Here is a 20,573-nt window from a genome sequence, read left to right on the forward strand (position 1 = left end):
CAGGGCAAGTGTAGTAATGGTAGGTGATGTGTCGAGCATGAATGTGCAGAAGAAAGGCATGTGGAACTGCGGGTGGCCCCTGGAAGCAGGGAGAAAAGGGGCTGACAGAGGAGCAGAGGTGGCAGCTGGAAAGCTCTCTCCAGCTGTAGGCAAAGAAGGCATCAGTGGTTAAGCTGACAAAAGACAAGAAGAAACATTTGAGTTTGAGAAGCACTGGAGGGTTAGGTGAAGTCAGGAAAGGCACTTGGTCTGAAGCCAGTACCTTGACTGAAATGATATGCTGAGGAGGTTGGGGCCTCCTGAGTTTTGTTACACCATTGACCCCCACCCTTAAGACAATCCAGATTATTACGACTATGAAGGAATTTCAGATGACTTTACTGAGAAAGGCTGCTCTGCTGTCATTTTCTGAAACACAGGGAAATGATCCCTCTCTGGGTGCCTGTTTCCTTCTCTGCCCCACACCACAGCCAAAGTGAGTCCATTGCCAGCAGGAGGGGTGTGCAAACAGGGCATGTCCTGGGGATCCATGGCCAGCATGGAGCACTGCTATTGTGATGCCAAAAGTCTGGTGGGGAGAAAGCTTCTTGTGTCTCCTCTGCAAGCTGAGCTTCCTATCCCCTTTCAAATCCTTTCACCGTCTAGTGCTCTGACGACAGTGCTTCATTTCCATGATGGGAATTCTGAAGTCCTTTCCAAGAAGCCTTGCCTGAAAGAGAGCAGGTCTGGCTTGCAGTGCATTGCTCTGCAGGCCTTAGGAAGTCGCTTTGTCAGCCCTTACCCACCTGCTGCCCAAAACACACGTGTGAAAGGCTGAAGCTTTGCCAGCTGTGACGGTGGCCCAAAGAGAAGGCGGTTAGAGGCAAAATGATGAGGATTCTTTTGGTGCTGGCACGTCAGGTACCAGGAGGGTGAAAAAAGCCATCTGTGAGTAGCTTAGCTGACAGTCGGGGAGGGGAAGGTGCAAAGAAAGGAAGAGGTAGAAACATCAAAGGAATGAGATGACTATGTACAGAAGCTGAAGTTGAAAGTAGCAAAAAGAAAAAAAAGAAGGGTAATTGGATAAAATACTGAAAAAATAAGCAAGTCTTCTCCTGGTGCAGGAATGTGCATTGGGGGATAGTGTTGGCAGCTTTGGGTACCCATCCCATAGCCATCACCTGTTTTTCCTCAGCCCTGATGGGTCCAGGCAGGCTGTTGATCTGCATGGCCGCTCCCAGTCAGTCCCCGAGTCCTCTGCCCTTCATGCTAAACTCACCGTAAGCTGTCTGGGTGTCATCCGTTGCGGCTTCTCTTCTCCTGAGGCTTGGTCTTGGTGGTTGATTGTCTGACGGGGGGCTGTGTGGTCAGTTCTTGGCCCGTGCCCTCCAGGACAAGCTCCCACGACTCCCCCTTTTTTTCTTTGTTTTATTCAAAAGGAAAGGTATAACAATCACAGTAAAAATAATAATCTTGTCTTAACTCAAAACAACACAAGACTTAATGGACTTCAATGAAACTGGAGAATTGAAATAAACAGGTGGGTTCATATTGCAGAGCATAACTAAACAATAAGCAAATACGATTTTCATTCTCCATCAGTTCTCAGGGTCTGAGTCCTGTGTGGCTCCCCGCCACTTCATTCCCATTCACCTACCCATAAAACATAAGAGACCAGAAAATCAAAAGGACTTGTGGTGGCACCTATAGGGGCGCATGATAGGTGGCTTGTAAGTAAAGCGGAGTTAATTGAAGAAATAACAATGGATGATTTTCAAGTGTATCCATAGTAAGGAAGAAGATAAAGCTGTCAACATGGAAACAGATTAGAAAAGATACGTGGAAATTTTTCTAAGCTAGACTAGGTGCAAAAGTAAATCTGTATAGGTGCCTTACTAAATTTCTGTAAAACTTTTGCCAATTATATTGACGCTAATTGCTCTGCACCAAAGAATATAATAAGTTACTGTGATGCAGTGAATGACTTAAGATCATGCTTTGTTAAGAGTCTATAAAATGGAGAACACGCAAGATAAAAACCTTTTCTTCTTAGACCCCAATCACTTGTGTGTACGTCACGTCTGACATAACAGCACCTTCCCCTGGTGCCCTTAGCCAAACACACAAGTCACAAGAAAAGCTTTCATGGGGGACCTTCCAGTGGGGCCGGGCACAGGTCTCCTGTGGGGGCAACAGAGTCGGTCCTCCGGCTGTACGGAGGATGCTGACTCTCCCGTCTAGATAAATAAAATAACTGGGCCGACTGGCTTCTGAGGGTCACCTACATCGGTAATCTCTGAACCATGAATTACAACAAAAATGGGGGACTGCTAATACAAGAGGAAAGCAGGGCCAGGGTTGAGGGCTGTCGGCAAGTGGGTTAGGGTAGAATCCTTAGCGACATGGCCACTGGCATCCTGGCAAAAGGACAGAAAAGGAGGGGAGATGGCAGATGGCTGGTGGCTGGCTTCTGCTCGTGAGCAGGTTCTACCTCCCGTCCTGTCCTTCTCAGGGATAGTGGGTTCAGGGAAGCAGGGGGATGGAACATGAAAACTGGGGAAGGAAGTCTGTTAAATATTGGGCAACTAAGATTTCAATTTAAATGGTCATCAAATATGCTGTTCAGTTACCAACAAACATCACCAAGTGCATGATGTTCTATAATCACTGTATTGAACAGATATTGAAATAAAAATGGGAGTCCAAGGGAGAGGTTCTTCCAGGCCTGAGCCCCAGGAAGTCCCCTAGCAGGCCCACAAGCCTCTACAGTGGCTCAGGCAGACCCAAACTGCACAATGTTTTCACTCCCTCATGTTGCCCTTAGTTCCCGTGGCAGAACTTGCCTTCCCGCTGGACACTCGCCTGCGCCTGAGCCTGTGGAGAAGCCCGGCTCCCTCCCCCTCTGCCCACAGCAACACAGACACTCCCAACCTTTCCCAAGAGCTGCAACACAAACCACAGCAGCATCCCCAGCAGTGACACCACTGCTCTGCTCCCTTTTTGCCCTACTCTGCTCCTCTAGTCACACCTGCAAGCCTCTATCTCCACAAGGGGTTGTGGCCGTGAGGCAATGTAGGAAAAAGACCTTGGGCACGCTTCCAATCTGTGCCACAAATCCCACCCACGGCTCTTCCCACACAGAAGAAACACCTGGCCATTCAGAAGCAAATTTAGAGCTTCTTCACGGGGTGAGAACAAAAGGAAGCTTCCAACACAGGGAAGGTTTTCTTTATTAAAGCATTTCTTTTGACTACTAGTCTAAACAAACTACAAACTTCAAGCTAGAAACTACAAACTTCGAGCTACAAACTACAAACTACGAGACAGAAACTAGAAACTAGAAACTACGAAAAACAACAAGGGCCTCTTCCAGGGCTAGTATCTCCTGTCGGCCATGAACTGCTGTGCTGCCATGATCAGAGGCGTCAGCGTGGAGGTCGGCTTGGCTGATGTTACAAACGGATGCTGCCCAAAGAGAAAAAGAAAACATGAACTTCTACTTTCCTCACAGGCTGAAACAGGCTTTCTCTGGCTAGCAGAAAGATACAGAGACAAGGGCATTCTGTGCAACTCTGTCTCCACCTCCAAGACCTTGCTACATGAGGCAAACATGGCTCCAATCCCACAAATGCCACAAATCCAGATGGCTTCAGCTTAAGGAGATGTGGACTAGGTGCCCGAGAAAGGCTCCCTCTAACGTGTCCTAGGCCAAGATTCTCCTTTGTTTGCCTCTGAGAAGCCCGGACTGGAGATTCTTCGCAGCGGGGCCCATCAGTTGCCTTGGACTTGAGCAGATGAGGAGCCCCTGGCAGCGGGCAGCTGGCGCAGCCTGCAGCCGCTTTGCCTTTTACCTGCAGAAGTTCCCGGGCAGACCAGCGCCTGTCCTCGTCCGTCTCCAGGCAGCAGTGCAGAAAGTCTCGCAACCACGCGGACTGTTGCCTGGGGTTCTGCAGCTTTGGGCTGCCCCCGGTGCTTATCAGCTGTTGAACCTGGACAAGAAGGAAATGCCACACTCTACCTGTCTCCTTCGCAGCCCAAGCAGTTCACACAAACTGTTCCCACTGGACAAGCTCCACTCTCCTGTGGCACTTTACTCCCTGCCAGAGGGTGGCAGTAATAGCTTTCCTACCCCTACTCAAAGAACCCAAAGCCAGAGGCAGCCATAGCCAGTCCAAGATGCAAAGGCTCTTGCCTTGAGCCCTGATTTCCCTGGTGGATGGAATGAGGAGCAACTCCATCAGCAAAAGCACACTTGGCTTCTCTGAGCACTGACACCAGCTCTACAGGCGATTTGCAAGACGGACTTTTGTCTAACTCCTCTTTCCAAGGAGCGTTCCATAAAATGCAGCTCAGCCCTGCTCACTGCTCCCTTAGGCCAAGCTTCTGTCAAGCTAAAGGCATTACGATTTTTCGGTGCTGTTCATGATGAAATGGCAAGGGCATGATCTGGACAAGGAGCACGAGAGACTATGCAGCCTGGAACCTGTCATTTTCAGGTGTTAGCAAGCTTCCCAGGCAGAAGAATGGCAGCAGATTTGGTTAGAGTGACAGCAGTATCTGAGAGCAGTTGCAGCGTACCGTGCGGGAGGTTTTCATCTGGTGAGGAGGCGCTCCTTCCACCATCTCGATCCCCACAATGCCAAAGGACCAGATGTCCACTTTGGGGCCATAGCATTTCCTGGTGAAGATTTCTGGCGCCATCCAGTAAGTGGTCCCAACAGCTGATCTCCGTTTGCTCTGCTCAGCGGTGAGCTGAGCAGAAAGGCCAAAATCAGCTGTGGAGAAAACACCACTCTGATCACGCCAGCGTGAATGAGGAAAGCAAACCAAAGAAATCCCCACTGGACCAATGTCCAGGAAGGCACTGTGCAACCCAGCTGCCATAAAGGGGCCACGCTGCCATTCCTCGGGCCTGCCGCCGAGGAAATGCGGAACTGGCCGCTTAGCAAAAGCCCCCGGTTTCAGGCTGTGGTTTTTAGTCCCTTGAAGCTATTAGACTGTAACTGCCTTGCTTGAGAAGGGACACACACCACCCAAAGCCTCTCCTGACCCCTTCTTCCCTGCAACACCTCCCTGCACCTTGTGGCCGTGCTCTGCGCTTGCACCAGGGCAGCCTGCACTGCCACAGGCACCACTGCAGGGAACCGGCAGGCACCCAAAGGCAGCCCCACACCGCGGCCTGCCGCGGCTGAGCCTGGCCAACAACACCCACCCAACTTGACAGATCCGTCCAGGCCCAGGAGAATGTTGTGGCTTTTGATGTCTCGGTGCATCACTTGCTTGGAGTGAAGGAAATCCAGGCCTTGCAGGCACTGAGAGAGCAAAAAGAAACACGAGCCTAAGTGGATTGCACCTCACAGGCAGCAAAGCGGCACATCTGCAACACTGACTTCCTGCAGGATGCTGAGCCATGGCAGGACAGGCTGCTGGCAAGGGCAAGAGCCTGCTGCTCTACCATGAGCACAGCAGAGCCTTTCTAAGGGAGGGTGTGTTTGCCTCTGAAAGGGCAACTGTTCCTCTGGCCAGTGCCCTGCAACCACAGACTCAAGGAGCACTGCTGCACTGGCTGTGCTCTCTCCAGCCAGACAACAGTGGATGCTTTTGCAAACACCACTTTGCCTGCCAGGCTCTCCTTTCAGGCTGAGCTCTCTCAGAGTCCTGTGAGTATCTCTTGGTCTTTGCCACTTGCTCCACACTGCGCCACCAGCAGCTGTGCCCTTCCGGGCAAGGAATGCAGCAGACACAGGCTCCAGGCAAGTGTTTAAAAAGGCAAACACAAGCACACTAGAAGAAGGGCAGGGACACTGGCAGGCACTTCAGATGCTCTTGCTACTGCCAGTCATAAGAGAAAGGCAGAAAGGAAGCTCGGAAGATGAAATCTCTCCTCTCCTTATCACCCATTTGGAAGTCCCATCCCGACCAAGCCATGGGAAGCACAAGCGCCATCCCTCACCTCCCGAGAGACAGCTGCTATCTCTCCTTCTGCCAGATGAGTCTCCCTGATGACATCGTGTAAAGAACCTCCGTCCATGTATTCCATCACGAGCCAGAGTTCCTCGTCCACCAGGTAGCTGAAAGGAGCAAACAACAGCCTGGAGATCAATGCGCGCACTTACACCACCTGATGGATTCCTGTCTCTGTGTCTCTCTCCGAGGACGACAGGAGGAAGTGAGCAGTCATTCCCTACGCTCTACAGGGCTTGAACTCCTCTGCACTCTAAAAGACTGCTTGGTATGCACACCAATGCAACAGGCCAAGGGGAATACAACCTACAGTGCTTTGTCAGTACTTCAGGCCCATGGGGAAAAATCAAACCCCAAATCAACGAAAACAATGTGGAGAGAGGACAGGAGCTTTGAGGCGGTTGGCTCAGTCATACGGGGCCACGTCCAGTCTTTGAAAGTGCCCTTCAAGCTCACTATGCCAGGAAAGATTACTGCAGCCCCATTGCAATCTCCTCCCAAGATGCTGTAGATCAGACCAGAAACAGGTAAATTAACAGCTCCATCCTCTGCCAGCGACCAAAGGAGCGGTTGTACCTCTGGCCTGCAGGATGTGCATGACCTCTCATGGCAGAACAGCAGAACCACTCACCTGTCTACATAGTTCACAAGGTTGGCATTCTTGTTGCCACGCATGACCTGGATTTCATTCAGGCACAGTTCGCTGCTGCTCTCTTGCAGGAGACTAATTTTCTTGATGGCCACCTAAAACGACATAGAAAACCATCAACCAAAGAAGTCTGTGGCCCAGGACCACAAGGGGAACGTGGAGACACTGATTATGGGATGATAGTGCACGGCTGCGCCAAACTGCCTCGTGACTGGACATCGGGCCACGTGCTTGGGCACCTCCCAGGACAGAGACACGGCTACCCTTTGCCTTGTAAACCTGGGAGAAACACGGTCTAAGCTCTCCACCTCAAAGCTCTAACAACACTCACTGTGCTCACGGCCAGTCTTCCCTCAGGGCCTTACTTTATCATTCCCATTTTCAGTCACACACCTCTTGCAAGCAGGAAGCAATTTTGTGCCAGTACAAATGGAGCAAAACTGCTGGGAAAGCTTTGGCACTTCTAGGGGGCTTGAGCATTACTCCAGCCACCACTGGCATTCTCCATTGCACAACAACAAAGCAAACTCTTACAGACGGGACTGTAAAAATCCTGTCCTGAAAAACATCCCGAGGGTTATTCTCCCTAAGAAATACAACCCGACATACTTGACGGAAAAAATGCCATGATGATGAAAACATCATGAGGGACACCTCCAAAAAAGACAATCCTAGCACTTCCCCACTTCAGGAATTTTCATTTTGCTCCACTAAAATACTTCCCCTTGCACCACTGACATTTGCAGTTACTGCTGAAAAGACTGTAAAAAGAAATAACCCATGCTTTGATCTTCTAGGGATTTACACCGGGCTCTGAGCAGGGCTTAGGCCCTTGGGACACTCCCTGCAGACCTCTCTCTCTAAGCGCAATTCCCAAGGGCAGCCCTGCAGGTGGCTACAGAACTACCAGCACGATTCCCATGTATTTGCTCACAGGCAGAAATGAGAATTCAGGAACCCTGCAGCCCCAAAGAGCAGTGCCATGCTCTGAGACACCACCTGGGCACTAAGACCCAGCCAGCGTGTCCTCCTCTGAAAGATGCCGCCTGGCCTCCTTGCATTGCCTGGGGCAGCTGAGAAGGACAAAATCTGTCCCCACTGCATTTGGCAGGCGGACACTGCTCTGCCCTTCATTTGCCTTTGCAGCAAAGCTCCACTGGCGACCCAAAGCTCAGCCACAGCTCACAGCAGAGGAGAGGGCACTCGAGAGCTGCAGAAGCTGCGGCGCTGCTTGACGCTTACCTCTTCTCCTGTGGCAGTCTCCACTGCCATGCACACAGTGCCGAAACCCCTAGAAACAAAACAGGAGCAGAGAAAGAAGAAGTCCTTTAGTCCCTGCAAGTGCAAGACACTGCAGTCCAACGGGAAAAAAGTCCTTGGGAAAACAGGAAATGGAACATGACAAATTCTCGTCTGGGTCTCTTCCCCCTTTGCTCTTCCTCTATCTGTGCATGTGTGGGATTTTTCCAGGAACTAGCCGGTGGGGCCTTCTCACACCTCTCCTGGGAGTCTACCTGCCAAACTCAAGCACCACCACTCAGGCCTTCTGAGAAGCCTGAAGCCATGCAACAGCCATTGGCAGAAAGCCTCTAGACACAGATCCCTTCCCCAGCTTGCAAGGAATATAGGGTCCAGCCACAGCTGCAGCCACAGCCAGAGCAGGCAAAGGCTTCCATTGCTGCACACACATATGGAGAAGTACTCAAAACACAGGATGCTTAGACAGCTGCCTTCTGCGTCCAGAGCCACGGGCAGCTGCTTCTCTTCCGTGCACCAGACACAGGAAGGACTCTGCTTTTCTGGCGACTTCTTGTACATTTGGCTTCTCCCAGAGAACATGTTGCAAATCAGTCCCATTCTCAGTCAGCACAGCTGGCTTTCAAAGGGAACAGCTTGGTGGATTCTTTGCAGAAAAGGCCTAAACCCCACAGGATCCATGAGGGGTCTGCCATCAGGCACATGATGCCTTTTCCTCCAGAGTGCAGTGGCACTGGGCATTGCCCTGAAGCTTTGTCTTTTGCCACCTCAACTACAAAAGACAGCTGCTTCTTTCATTTCTGCTGTTGGCTTCTAGACTAGGCGGTGTCATCCTGAACCACTGAACCTTGTTGTCAGCAAAATGCGGGAAAGAAATGTTACCGAGAGCTGTTCCCTGACAGCTCTCAGCTGCTCACTTGACCTTTTGAGGCAATGAACATTCTCCTCCTTTCATTTTCACACTTTCTCTACTCTTGTGAGACATGCAAAAATGATTTCTCCTACAAAAAGCGGCAAACGGGTGCAACACACTTGAGGGTCAGGAGATCTGCCAGGCGCTGCTCTTTGCCGCAGAAAAGACATTGCCAGCATCCAGGTGTCCAGGCCATGCCTTCGGACCACAGCTATAAATGCTGACCAGTACTGAGAGAGCATCAGGCATCAAAGCTGTCTGGACAGCTTTGGAGCTTGCCTGAGGTCACTCTGGGGAGATGTGACACCAGCAAAATGCACAGCCCCTCCCTCTGAAGAAGGAACTCTGGCTGCACTCACCCTTTGCCAATAGTTTCCAGTTCTGTGTATTTCGCCTCAGGATCTCCCTCGCTCACCAGCATCTCTGGAAAAGTCCCAAGGAAAGATGCTCACTTCAAAAGAGATCCCATCCTGCAGCAGATCACAAAGGCAGCCCCACTCTCTGGGACACTGGGCCCTTTCAACTCAGGCAGTCGGGAAACAACCACAGCACCAGCACCTCAGAAACAACAGCAGCAAGACAAGAAGCCCTGCAGCACAGATGGCCTGCACAAAACTAAAAGTCTAAACTAATATCTAAGCGCATGGAGAAACAGTGCAGAGGAGACAGCGATCAGAAAACTGTAACCAAGAGAAGTGATTGCTGGCTATAAACATTCAGGGCAGCAGGAAAAACAGAACCTTTTGTTCCTGGCAATGAGCACTGGGTGACATTCAACCAAAGCTTCAATAATTGCAAACATCAAAGGCATCTTGGGTTCTGGAATCCATTGTTATCAGCAGCTGCCCTTTCCAGAGCAGGAAGAATATTGCACAGTGCTTGCAGCAGAAGCGCACTCTCCACCTTGAAGCAGGACTTTTCCCTAAACAATGCCGTTCTGCCTTTCTGCCTGCAGCAGCTCTTGGTACAGCCTACTGGGATGGGCCTTAGGAATGAGGTCCCTCAGCCTTTAGGACAGGCTGAGTTCTGAAGATGACCTTGGCCGTGCCCCACAGCAGCTGGGCCCCACAGGAGCTCCTGCAGGCCTACTCATTCGCTAGGTCACAGCCTCCTGCTCAGCCAGAAACTAGCTCTGTTTTGCCTTTTGCCTACAGGGAAGCTCAGGCAAAGCCAAACCAGGCTGAGCTGCTCTCAGAGGCAGCAGCAACAGCCCGGTGATCCCTCACCACCTCAAAGCACAACAGCAGGTCCTGTGTCGAGGCCTCAGGACCCGGCACTCAGCTGAGCAGGAGCAGCAGGCGGGACAGCTCATGCCGGCACACGCACACGCAAGGCACTGCTCCAGCAGACAGGGATCACAAAGGACGTACTCAGCATGGCCAGGCACTTGTCCTCTGTCCTCTCTCGCAGCTGCTCTCTGCTGCCAGAGGAGCTAGTCGTGCTCCAGGTGCACGAGCTGCTCGTGCTTGAGCTTCCAGCTTGGGGACCGGAGCCTTCTTCAGAGCCTTCCGCTGCAGCCCGTGCAGGTGCCAGCACAGAGGAGGTGGAGCTCTGCGACAAGAAAGGAATTTGGGTCACAAATGGGCCTGGCAGACAGGCCCCTCCCATCCCATTTCTAATGCAAGCCCCTAGGAAGATGCTGCTGGCCACATCCAGGGCTCTTCGCCTCTCAGCTTTTGCAGCCCGCTTCTCCAGCTCAAGGCGCAAGAGCCAAAGGCTGCTTCTGCGTGACGGACAAAATGACACCACAGGCACTGCTAACCAAAGCAGGCACTTACTGATGATGTTTCCTCGGGCCGTGGGATGACAGCGGGGGCAGGTTCATCGGCACCTTCCTCCTCTTCAGCCTCTTCCTCGGGTCCAGAGGCAGCCGGAGCAGGTGCTGACCCTGCCCTTGTGCTCTGTGGACACACAGCAGCATGAGGGACAGGAAAGGACCTGCCATTCAGAACCTTACCTATCTTCATTACCTATATACCCCGCTGCATCTCAGCTCTTCCTTTAGCTACTGACAGCTGCTCTCTGGGGAGGGCCAGGTCCCTCCTGGGGACAGTGTCTCCTCCTATCCTGCAAGCTTCTGAACTGCATCTTTGCACTGCTCTCTCCACTGGGGACAGGGAGCCTGCACAGCCACTGGGCTGCACCAAGGGCCTCACTTGTGCCCCAGGAGCATCCAAAGACATCCTAATGCTACCTCTTGTCTCTTGCTAAGACAAATTCATAGCCCCGCTCAGAACAGGAGGAAAGTGATGCCTAAACATCCAAGTTCCACACCCCTTTTCCAGGCCTCACTGGCTGGGGCGAGGGCTGGAAAGATTCCAGCTCTCAGCATCTTCAGCCAGGCACGGCAGGTGCTCTCTGATCAGCAACTTTTAGCTACGCTTTGCTCCAGCCACAGGACTACCCAGAGCTGCCACTTACTGATGCTGGATGCTCAGGCCCTGCAGTGGCAGCAGGTGCAGTTGGCTGGGCATCCTCCTCCCCTTTGGCCTCTTCTTCGGGAAGACACGCAGCCACAGGAGACTCCCAGGTTGGTTTTGGGCTCTGCAGACAGACAGCAGCGGCAGGGACACCTAACCTTCTTTCTGTTCAGCTCTAGACCCAGATGCACTAAGGAGAAATCTTCTGCAGAGAAATGGTACTCTAACTTGCCCAAAGTCAAGTAAAACGGGCCACTTAGATGGGACTGCACTCTCTTGTACAGGAGAAATTCCATCATGGCTTAAAGCACCAAGCAGCCCCACTTTCAGCTGCTTAAAAAGCTCTGGAAAGGAACTGGAGGAAACAGCCCGGGATCCTCTTGCTGCTGCTGCTGCTGCAAAGAGTCTGGACTGTACTTTCATTCATCCAAGCCGGCTGGCACTGGACTGCAACAGGCCCAGCTCACGGCTTGCTCCACAATTGTCAAATGCTTCCAGCACCAGAGGCTCCTTTGCCACTCACCCAAAGACCAGATCCTCTCCAGGCACGGGTGATGTGACCTGCAACACACAAGGCAAAAAGAACCAGATGCTTTAAGAAAACTGCCTGTGTTGGGCAAGCCCGCCAAAAAGTCAACCCAAAGACAGAGCATTCTGCTTTCGCTACATCACTCCAGCAGCAGCCCTTGTGTCACACAGCAAGCAAGACAACAAAAGTACAGAATATTGCCTGGTGTCTACCTCTTGTCCTCTTTGGCTACTCAACCCATAGTAACTTGAGACTGAGGAAGTCTACAAGTGCTTCTGTAACAGTCATTGCTTCTGCCCCACCCCACCCAGCAGGAGCTACAGCTCCTCTCTTTCCTGTACTTCAGTTTTCTCAAGACATTGCCTGCAGCAATTGCCATGAGCTTACTGAAAACCTTTCGCCAGAAAAGCTTCACCCAAGTCCCCCTTAGCCGTGGGGGCAGTTCTATCGTGACACAGCACGGGAACAGCTCCTGTGTTCGGCAGCATACAAGAACTCCTCTGAAATGCCTCTTCGCAGAGGCCTTTTGCAAGCGGATTCTGTGATTTCAGCACAGAACAAATGGCTCTTTTAGCGCGCGGCAGGTGTCAGGTTCCACAGGCACATGCTGGGATGAGGGAATGCAGACAAGAAGACTTGACCTGAGGGACTTTCCCTCAGTCCTGGAGAGCAGTGCACAGCTTTTACAAGGACTCCTGCCAAGCTCTCCCAGTCTTCCCATCTTGGAAGTTGTCTTGCTTGAGCCAGCAAACTGACGAGACTCCAGACTCCATTGCCACAGGCAATGCCTCGGCAGGAGCGGAACCCCTGCAGGCTACATTACAAATGCTGCCCACGCCCCGCTGGCTAGAGACACCTCCTTCTTAGCTGGAGCTCTGGGCAGCGGCTTTACCCAACTAAAGGCCTCTTTCTGGCATTTGGGTTTCCATATGCAGCAAGGTCAACTTACGCGCCAGGTGGGTGAAAAAGTACCCGGAATAAGCCACGGAAAAAGCCGTGAACGCTGCGGCACACACTCCCTCCATGGCTTGAGAAGCGCTGCTCAAGTCTGCACCAGACAACTCCTACAGGGAAAAACCAAAACTACCCAGAGTGCTGCTGGCAGAGACCTCTTTGATCAGCAGGTTCTACCAGCAGTGAGCGTGCCACAGAGCTGCTCTGCACACTGAGCCCTTCGGGGCCTCAGCACAGCAACTTTGCCTTGACATCGCTGCGATGCAAACGCTGACATCACAATAGCAGCCGCCCTAGGCTGCTTTGTGAACTCATGCATAGAACCAGACCTTCTCTACAGCTAATGCCAAAAAAAGCCTGCAAAGTTCTCCTCTGCTACAAAGCAACACAAAAAGCCCTCCTGGTCCATAACCTCTTGCTCAAGGCATCCAAGAGTAAAAGCACACTAAGCCCCTAGAGCACATCCTGAGGAGCTGAGCACTGAGAAGGGACCAGGATGTGAGGAAGCACATTAGTGCTCCTTGGCCACTATTGCTTCTGAGCAAAAAGCAGAAGGCTTGTTCCAGCTGGACCTTCCTTAGTTCTAGAAAGCAGTAAACAAGGAGAAGCACTACTTTAATTACATTTACAGCTTTCTCCTAGCTACAGAGACAAGGCATCTTTCAGCACTATTAATTCTAAACATTTTACATCATAGCCATGGCTGTGATTTCAGCAGGGAAATGCTGTGACAGGAAATGCAAGAAGGATCCTTCTGTCTGACTCACTCTAGCAGAGAGGCCTTGGGACCAAAGCACCACCACCGTTTCTTGCCCCATTTTTGTCCTCCCACAGTAGAACACCAAACATAATGCGCATGCCTAACCTGACAGGTTATCCAGAGGACATGTGAGGAAGACCTTTGGCCTTCCTCCAACAAGAGCCCTGAAGAGACCACAAGACCCCATAGCAACAACTGCAGCCTGCACTGTGCAGTTGAGTGACGTAGATTTCAAGAATCAAAAATAGGCGGAGATTTATGGGAAACTCTTGGTGAATCTGTATTAGCATACAGTATGTATAAGTTCTGTTGGGATCCTTTTCCCTTCGTACCTTAAACAGGGTGGCAAGCACTCCCTGTACCCCGATACATTGGTTCTTGCTCATGCTTTCTCCGAACCACTGCCAAATTTCTGTAACTCCTGAATTCTATCTGATTGTATTATTTCATCGCAAGTAAAATGGCTGACCTCAATTAAAACTGCTGCTGAAGTTGAAGTTTGTGGTTTATTGAATTGGACGTATGGGACCTCATTCCTAACACTAATAACCCTGAATGTTCAAGTCTATCCTCACCAGTCAGGAGACTGGGTGTATGCCCAGACCTGGAATAGAGGTGGAAAGGACCAGCAGTGGAAAGGACTTTTGATCCCGTGGCTGTGAGATTTACAGCTGGAGACTCCTAAATGATGGGCTTCAAGGCAGCTCTGGGCGCACGGAATTGTCTCGGACAGTACAGGAAATGTGACTCCGCTGCAATGGAACATTTCTAAAGTGAATACCATCACATGGTTTATCTTTCTGCTCATTTCCAGAGCTATGTCCCTAGTAGGGCAGCATGGCTGTTTGTTCCTGAATTACTCAGCCATCCTAGCAGCACCTTGTACCTAATGACTAGAACAGCAAGTATGGCTTTGCGTGCCAGAGCGTGTAGGAGACCAAGAAAGAAAAGAGAGGCATGTCCTTTTCCCTAAGGACCTCTCCAACATCACACACATCGAACAAATACTACCTGAGCCTTGGAAAAGAAATTGTGGTTTCTGCACGTCAGTCCAAATTTGCAAACCAGAATGCAACAGAATGTGTAGATCTGACAAAACACCCATGTTCCCTACAACTGAAAAGGTCTCTAAAGGATGGTTGCCTACTCTAACTTAAGTTTGCCTACACGGTGCTAAGAATCCTCATCAGTATTCTTAAGCTCCTAGAGCATTTAAATGAGATAACTTTTGCCAAATCAGGTTTATTTGTGATTCTCACTTCCTCGATGTCTTCTAAATTTCTTTTGACAGACTTTTATTGTCGGTTTGATTAAAGCATCACCAAAACTTTCTATGGCAGAGAACACAAAAGAATACCAAGCGGATAGTTCCTCTGCATGAAGTAGGTCCAAGTGGGACAGAGTTTTCTTCTTTGAGTGATGTTTCTTGGAAAGATGAGGTGGTGACAGGACTGAAGCACTGCTGTTCTTCACTGCATTGAGTGTTTACATGTTTTTCTCTTGCTAAGTTTTAAGACATTCATGTTCATATGTTTTATACAAGTCTGCTGCAAGCAATATTGAGACATTTTTGTATTTTCCCTCTGCTTGCCACAGTGGGTGGGGAAGATTCCTCCCTCAATTTATCTTAGGCAAATTTTTAGACCTCTTCCCGTCTTCTCAGAGCAAAGCATAAAATTACTCCACCAGGGCAAGTGTAGTAATGGTAGGTGATGTGTCGAGCATGAATGTGCAGAAGAAAGGCATGTGGAACTGCGGGTGGCCCCTGGAAGCAGGGAGAAAAGGGGCTGACAGAGGAGCAGAGGTGGCAGCTGGAAAGCTCTCTCCAGCTGTAGGCAAAGAAGGCATCAGTGGTTAAGCTGACAAAAGACAAGAAGAAACATTTGAGTTTGAGAAGCACTGGAGGGTTAGGTGAAGTCAGGAAAGGCACTTGGTCTGAAGCCAGTACCTTGACTGAAATGATATGCTGAGGAGGTTGGGGCCTCCTGAGTTTTGTTACATCATTGACCCCCACCCTTAAGACAATCCAGATTATTACGACTATGAAGGAATTTCAGATGACTTTACTGAGAAAGGCTGCTCTGCTGTCATTTTCTGAAACACAGGGAAATGATCCCTCTCTGGGTGCCTGTTTCCTTCTCTGCCCCACACCACAGCCAAAGTGAGTCCATTGCCAGCAGGAGGGGTGTGCAAACAGGGCATGTCCTGGGGATCCATGGCCAGCATGGAGCACTGCTATTGTGATGCCAAAAGTCTGGTGGGGAGAAAGCTTCTTGTGTCTCCTCTGCAAGCTGAGCTTCCTATCCCCTTTCAAATCCTTTCACCGTCTAGTGCTCTGACGACAGTGCTTCATTTCCATGATGGGAATTCTGAAGTCCTTTCCAAGAAGCCTTGCCTGAAAGAGAGCAGGTCTGGCTTGCAGTGCATTGCTCTGCAGGCCTTAGGAAGTCGCTTTGTCAGCCCTTACCCACCTGCTGCCCAAAACACACGTGTGAAAGGCTGAAGCTTTGCCAGCTGTGACGGTGGCCCAAAGAGAAGGCGGTTAGGGGCAAAATGATGAGAATTCTTTTGGTGTTGGCACGTCAGGTACCAGGAGGGTGAAAAAAGCCATCTGTGAGTAGCTTAGCTGACAGTCGGGGAGGGGAAGGTGCAAAGAAAGGAAGAGGTAGAAACATCAAAGGAATGAGATGACTATGTACAGAAGCTGAAGTTGAAAGTAGCAAAAAGAAAAAAAAGAAGGGTAATTGGATAAAATACTGAAAAAATAAGCAAGTCTTCTCCTGGTGCAGGAATGTGCATTGGGGGATAGTGTTGGCAGCTTTGGGTACCCATCCCATAGCCATCACCTGTTTTTCCTCAGCCCTGACGGGTCCAGGCAGGCTGTTGATCTGCATGGCCGCTCCCAGTCAGTCCCCGAGTCCTCTGCCCTTCATGCTAAACTCACCGTAAGCTGTCTGGGTGTCATCCGTTGCGGCTTCTCTTCTCCTGAGGATTGGTCTTGGTGGTTGATTGTCCGACGGGGGGCTGTGTGGTCAGTTCTTGGCCCGTGCCCTCCAGGACAAGCTCCCACGACTCCCCCTTTTTTTCTTTGTTTTATTCAAAAGGAAAGGTATAACAATCACAGTAAAAATAATAATCTTGTCTTAACTCAAAACAACACAAGACTTAATGGACTTCAATGAAACTGGAGAATTGAAATAAAGAGGTGGGTTCATATTGCAGAGCATAACTAAACAATAAGCAAATACGATTTTCATTCCCCATCAGTTCTCAGGGCCTGAGTCCTGTGTGGCTCCCCGCCACTTCATTCCCATTCACCTACCCACAAAACAAAAGAGACCAGAAAATCAAAAGGACTTGTGGTGGCACCTATAGGGGCGCATGATAGGTGGCTTGTAAGTAAAGCGGAGTTAATTGAAGAAATAACAATGGATGATTTTCAAGTGTATCCATAGTAAGGAAGAAGATAAAGCTGTCAACATGGAAACAGATTAGAAAAGATACGTGGAAATTTTTGTAAGCTAGACTAGGTGCAAAAGTAAATCTGTATAGGTGCCTTACTAAATTTCTGTAAAACTTTTGCCAATTATACTGACGCTAATTGCTCTGCACCAAAGAATATAATAAGTTACTGTGATGCAGTGAATGACTTAAGATCATGCTTTGTTAAGAGTCTATAAAATAGAGAGCACGCAAGATAAAAACCTTTTCTTCTTAGACCCCAATCACTTGTGTGTACGTCACGTCTGACATAACAGCACCTTCCCCTGGTGCCCTTCGCCAAACACACAAGTCACAAGAAAAGCTTTCATGGGGGACCTTCCAGTGGGGCCGGGCACAGGTCTCCTGTGGGGGCAACAGAGTCGGTCCTCCGGCTGCACGGAGGGTGCCGACCCTCCCGTCTAGATAAATAAAATAACTGGGTCGACTGGCTTCTGAGGGTCACCTACATTGGTAATCTCTGAACCATGAATTACAACAAAAATGGGGGACTGCTAATACAAGAGGAAAGCGGGGCCAGGGTTGAGGGCTGTCGGCAAGTGGGTTAGGGTAGAATCCTTAGCGACATGGCCACTGGCATCCTGGCAAAAGGACAGAAAAGGAGGGGAGATGGCAGATGGCTGGTGGCTGGCTTGTGCTCGTGAGCAGGTTCCACCTCCCGTCCTGTCCTTCTCAGGGATAGTGGGTTCAGGGAAGCAGGGGGATGGAACATGAAAACTGGGGAAGGAAGTCTGTTAAATATTGGGCAACTAAGATTTCAATTTAAATGGTCATCAAATATGCGGTCCAGTTACCAACAAACATCACCAAGTACATGATGTTCTATAATTGAACGAATATTGAAATAAAAATGGGAGTCCAAGGGAGAGGTTAAAGCCTAGGGGACATTCTTCCAGGCCTGAGCCCCAGGAAGTCCCCTAGCAGGCCCACAGGCCTCTACAGTGGCTCAGGCAGACCCAAACTGCACAACGTTTTCACTCCCTCTGGTTGCCCTTAGTTCCCGTGGCAGAACTTGCCTTCCCGCTGGACACTCGCCTGCGCCTGAGCCTGTGGAGAAGCCCGGCTCCCTCCCCCTCTGCCCACAGCAACACAGACACTCCCAACCTTTCCCAAGAGCTGCAACACAAACCACAGCAGCATCCCCAGCAGTGACACCACTGCTCTGCTCCCTTTTTGCCCTACTCTGCTCCTCTAGTCACACCTGCAAGCCTCTATCTCCACAAGGGGTTGTGGCCGTGAGGCAATGAAGGAAAAAGACCTTGGGCACGCTTCCAATCCGTGCCACAAATCCCACCCACGGCTCTTCCCACACAGAAGAAACACCTGGCCGTTCAGAAGCAAATTTAGAGCTTCTTCACGGGGTGAGAACAAAAGGAAGCTTCCAACACAGTGAAGGTTTTCTTTATTAAAGCATTTCTTTTGACTACTAGTCTAAACAAACTACAAACTTCAAGCTAGAAACTACAAACTTCGAACTACAAACTACAAACTACAAACTACGAGACAGAAACTAGAAACTAGAAACTACGAAAAACAACAAGGGCCTCTTCCAGGGCTAGTATCTCCTGTCGGCCATGAACTGCTGTGCTGCCATGATCAGAGGCGTCAGCGTGGAGGTCGGCTTGGCTGATGTTACAAACGGATGCTGCCCAAAGAGAAAAAGAAAACATGAACTTCTACTTTCCTCACAGGCTGAAACAGGCTTTCTCTGGCTAGCAGAAAGATACAGAGACAAGGGCATTCTGTGCAACTCTGTCTCCACCTCCAAGACCTTGCTACATGAGGCAAACATGGCTCCAATCCCACAAATGCCACAAATCCAGATGGCTTCAGCTTAAGGAGATGTGGACTAGGTGCCCGAGAAAGGCTCCCTCTAACGTGTCCTAGGCCAAGATTCTCCTTTGTTTGCCTCTGAGAAGCCCCGGACTGGAGATTCTTCGCAGCGGGGCCCATCAGACGACTTGGACTTGAGCAGATGAGGAGCCCCTGGCAGCGGGCAGCTGGCGCAGCCTGCAGCCGCTTTGCCTTTTACCTGCAGAAGTTCCCGGGCAGACCAGCGCCTGTCCTCGTCCGTCTCCAGGCAGCAGTGCAGAAAGTCTCGCAACCACGCGGACTGTTGCCTGGGGTTCTGCAGCTTCGGGCTGCCCCCGGTGCTTATCAGCTGTTGAACCTGGACAAGAAGGAAATGCCACACTCTACCTGTCTCCTTCGTAGCTCAAGCAGTTCACACAAACTGTTCCCACTGGACAAGCTCCACTCTCCTGTGGCACTTTACTCCCTGCCAGAGGGTGGCAGTAATAGCTTTCCTACCCCTACTCAAAGAACCCAAAGCCAGAGGCAGCCATAGCCAGTCCAAGATGCAAAGGCTCTTGCCTTGAGCCCTGTTTTCACTGGCGGTTGGAATGAGGAGCAACTCCATCAGCAAAAGCACACTTGGCTTCTCTGAGCACTGACACCAGCTCTACAGGCGATTTGCAAGATGGACTTTTGTCTAACTAGTCTTTCCAGGGATCAGTCCATAAAATGCAGCTCAGGCCTGCTCACTGCTCCCTTAGGCCAAGCTTCCGTCAAGCTAAAGGCATCACGATTTTTCGGTGCTGTTCATGATGAAATGGCAAGGACATGATCTGGACAAGGAGCGCGAGAGACTATGCAGTCTGGAACCTGTCATTTTCAGGTGTTAGCAAGCTTCCCAGGCAGAAAAATAGGAGCAGATTTGGTTAGAGTGACAGCAGTATCTGAGAGCAGTTGCAGCGTACCGTGCGGGAGGTTTTCATCCGGTGAGGAGGCGCTCCTTCCACCATCTCGATCCCCACAATGCCAAAGGACCAGATGTCCACTTTGGGGCCATAGCATTTCCTGGTGAAGATTTCTGGCGCCATCCAGTAAGTGGTCCCAACAGCTGATCTCCGTTTGCTCTGCTCAGCGGTGAGCTGAGCAGAAAGGCCAAAATCAGCTGAGGAGAAAACACCACTCTGATCACGCCAGCGTGAATGAGGAAAGCAAACCAAAGAAATCCCCACTGGACCAATGTCCAGGAAGGCACTGTGCAACCCAGCTGCCATAAAGGGGCCACGCTGCCATTCCTCGGGCCTGCCGCCGAGGAAATGCGGAACTGGCCGCTTAGCAAAAGCCCCCGGTTTCAGGCTGTGGTTTTTAGTCCCTTGAAGCTATTAGACTGTAACTGCCTTGCTTGAGAAGGGACACACACCACCCAAAGCCTCTCCTGACCCCTTCTTCCCTGCAACACCTCCCTGCACCTTGTGGCCGTGCTCTGCGCTTGCACCAGGGCAGCCTGCACTGCCACAGGCACCACTGCAGGGAACCGGCAGGCACCCAAAGGCAGCCCCACACCGCAGCCTGCCGCGGCTGAGCCTGGCCAACAACACCCACCCAACTTGACAGATCCGTCCAGGCCCAGGAGAATGTTGTGGCTTTTGACGTCTCGGTGCATCACTTGCTTGGAGTGAAGGAAATCCAGGCCTTGCAGGCACTGAGAGAGCAAAAAGAAACACGAGCCTAAGTGGATTGCACCTCACAGGCAGCAAAGCGGCACATCTGCAACACTGACTTCCTGGAGGATGCTGAGCCATGGCAGGACAGGCTGCTGGCAAGGGCAAGAGCCTGCTGCTCTACCATGAGCACAG

The 20,573-nt window shown here is 50.7% G+C and overlaps 2 protein-coding genes across 2 annotated transcripts in view; both read right to left on the minus strand.

The window, feature by feature from the left end:
* Nucleotides 1-3,199: 3,199 nt before the first annotated feature.
* LOC119695609 (serine/threonine-protein kinase PAK 3-like) lies at nucleotides 3,200-10,240 on the minus strand. The gene is made up of 9 exons (XM_038124460.1): nucleotides 10,133-10,240; nucleotides 9,122-9,185; nucleotides 7,835-7,883; nucleotides 6,575-6,687; nucleotides 5,933-6,050; nucleotides 5,192-5,291; nucleotides 4,558-4,754; nucleotides 3,831-3,968; nucleotides 3,200-3,444 (listed from the first exon to the last, which is right to left on the minus strand). Exons 1-9 carry the CDS (start codon nucleotides 10,137-10,139, stop codon nucleotides 3,355-3,357), a joined length of 876 nt encoding a protein of 291 aa, XP_037980388.1. The 5' UTR covers nucleotides 10,140-10,240; the 3' UTR covers nucleotides 3,200-3,354.
* Nucleotides 10,241-18,436: 8,196 nt separating this feature from the next.
* LOC119696060 (serine/threonine-protein kinase PAK 3-like) overlaps nucleotides 18,437-20,573 on the minus strand; it is a 3,547-nt gene continuing 1,410 nt past the window's right edge. Inside the window, exons 2-5 of the mRNA XM_038125575.1 lie at nucleotides 20,320-20,419; nucleotides 19,686-19,882; nucleotides 18,959-19,096; nucleotides 18,437-18,571 (exon numbers count right to left, since the gene is read on the minus strand). Of these exons, the coding sequence (XP_037981503.1) occupies nucleotides 18,482-18,571; nucleotides 18,959-19,096; nucleotides 19,686-19,882; nucleotides 20,320-20,419 (525 nt within the window). The 3' untranslated portion in view covers nucleotides 18,437-18,481. The remainder of the gene's footprint in view (nucleotides 18,572-18,958; nucleotides 19,097-19,685; nucleotides 19,883-20,319; nucleotides 20,420-20,573) is intronic.

This window comes from Motacilla alba, chromosome Z (genome assembly GCF_015832195.1).
Source record: "Motacilla alba alba isolate MOTALB_02 chromosome Z, Motacilla_alba_V1.0_pri, whole genome shotgun sequence".
NCBI classification, from domain to species: Eukaryota; Metazoa; Chordata; class Aves; order Passeriformes; family Motacillidae; genus Motacilla; species Motacilla alba.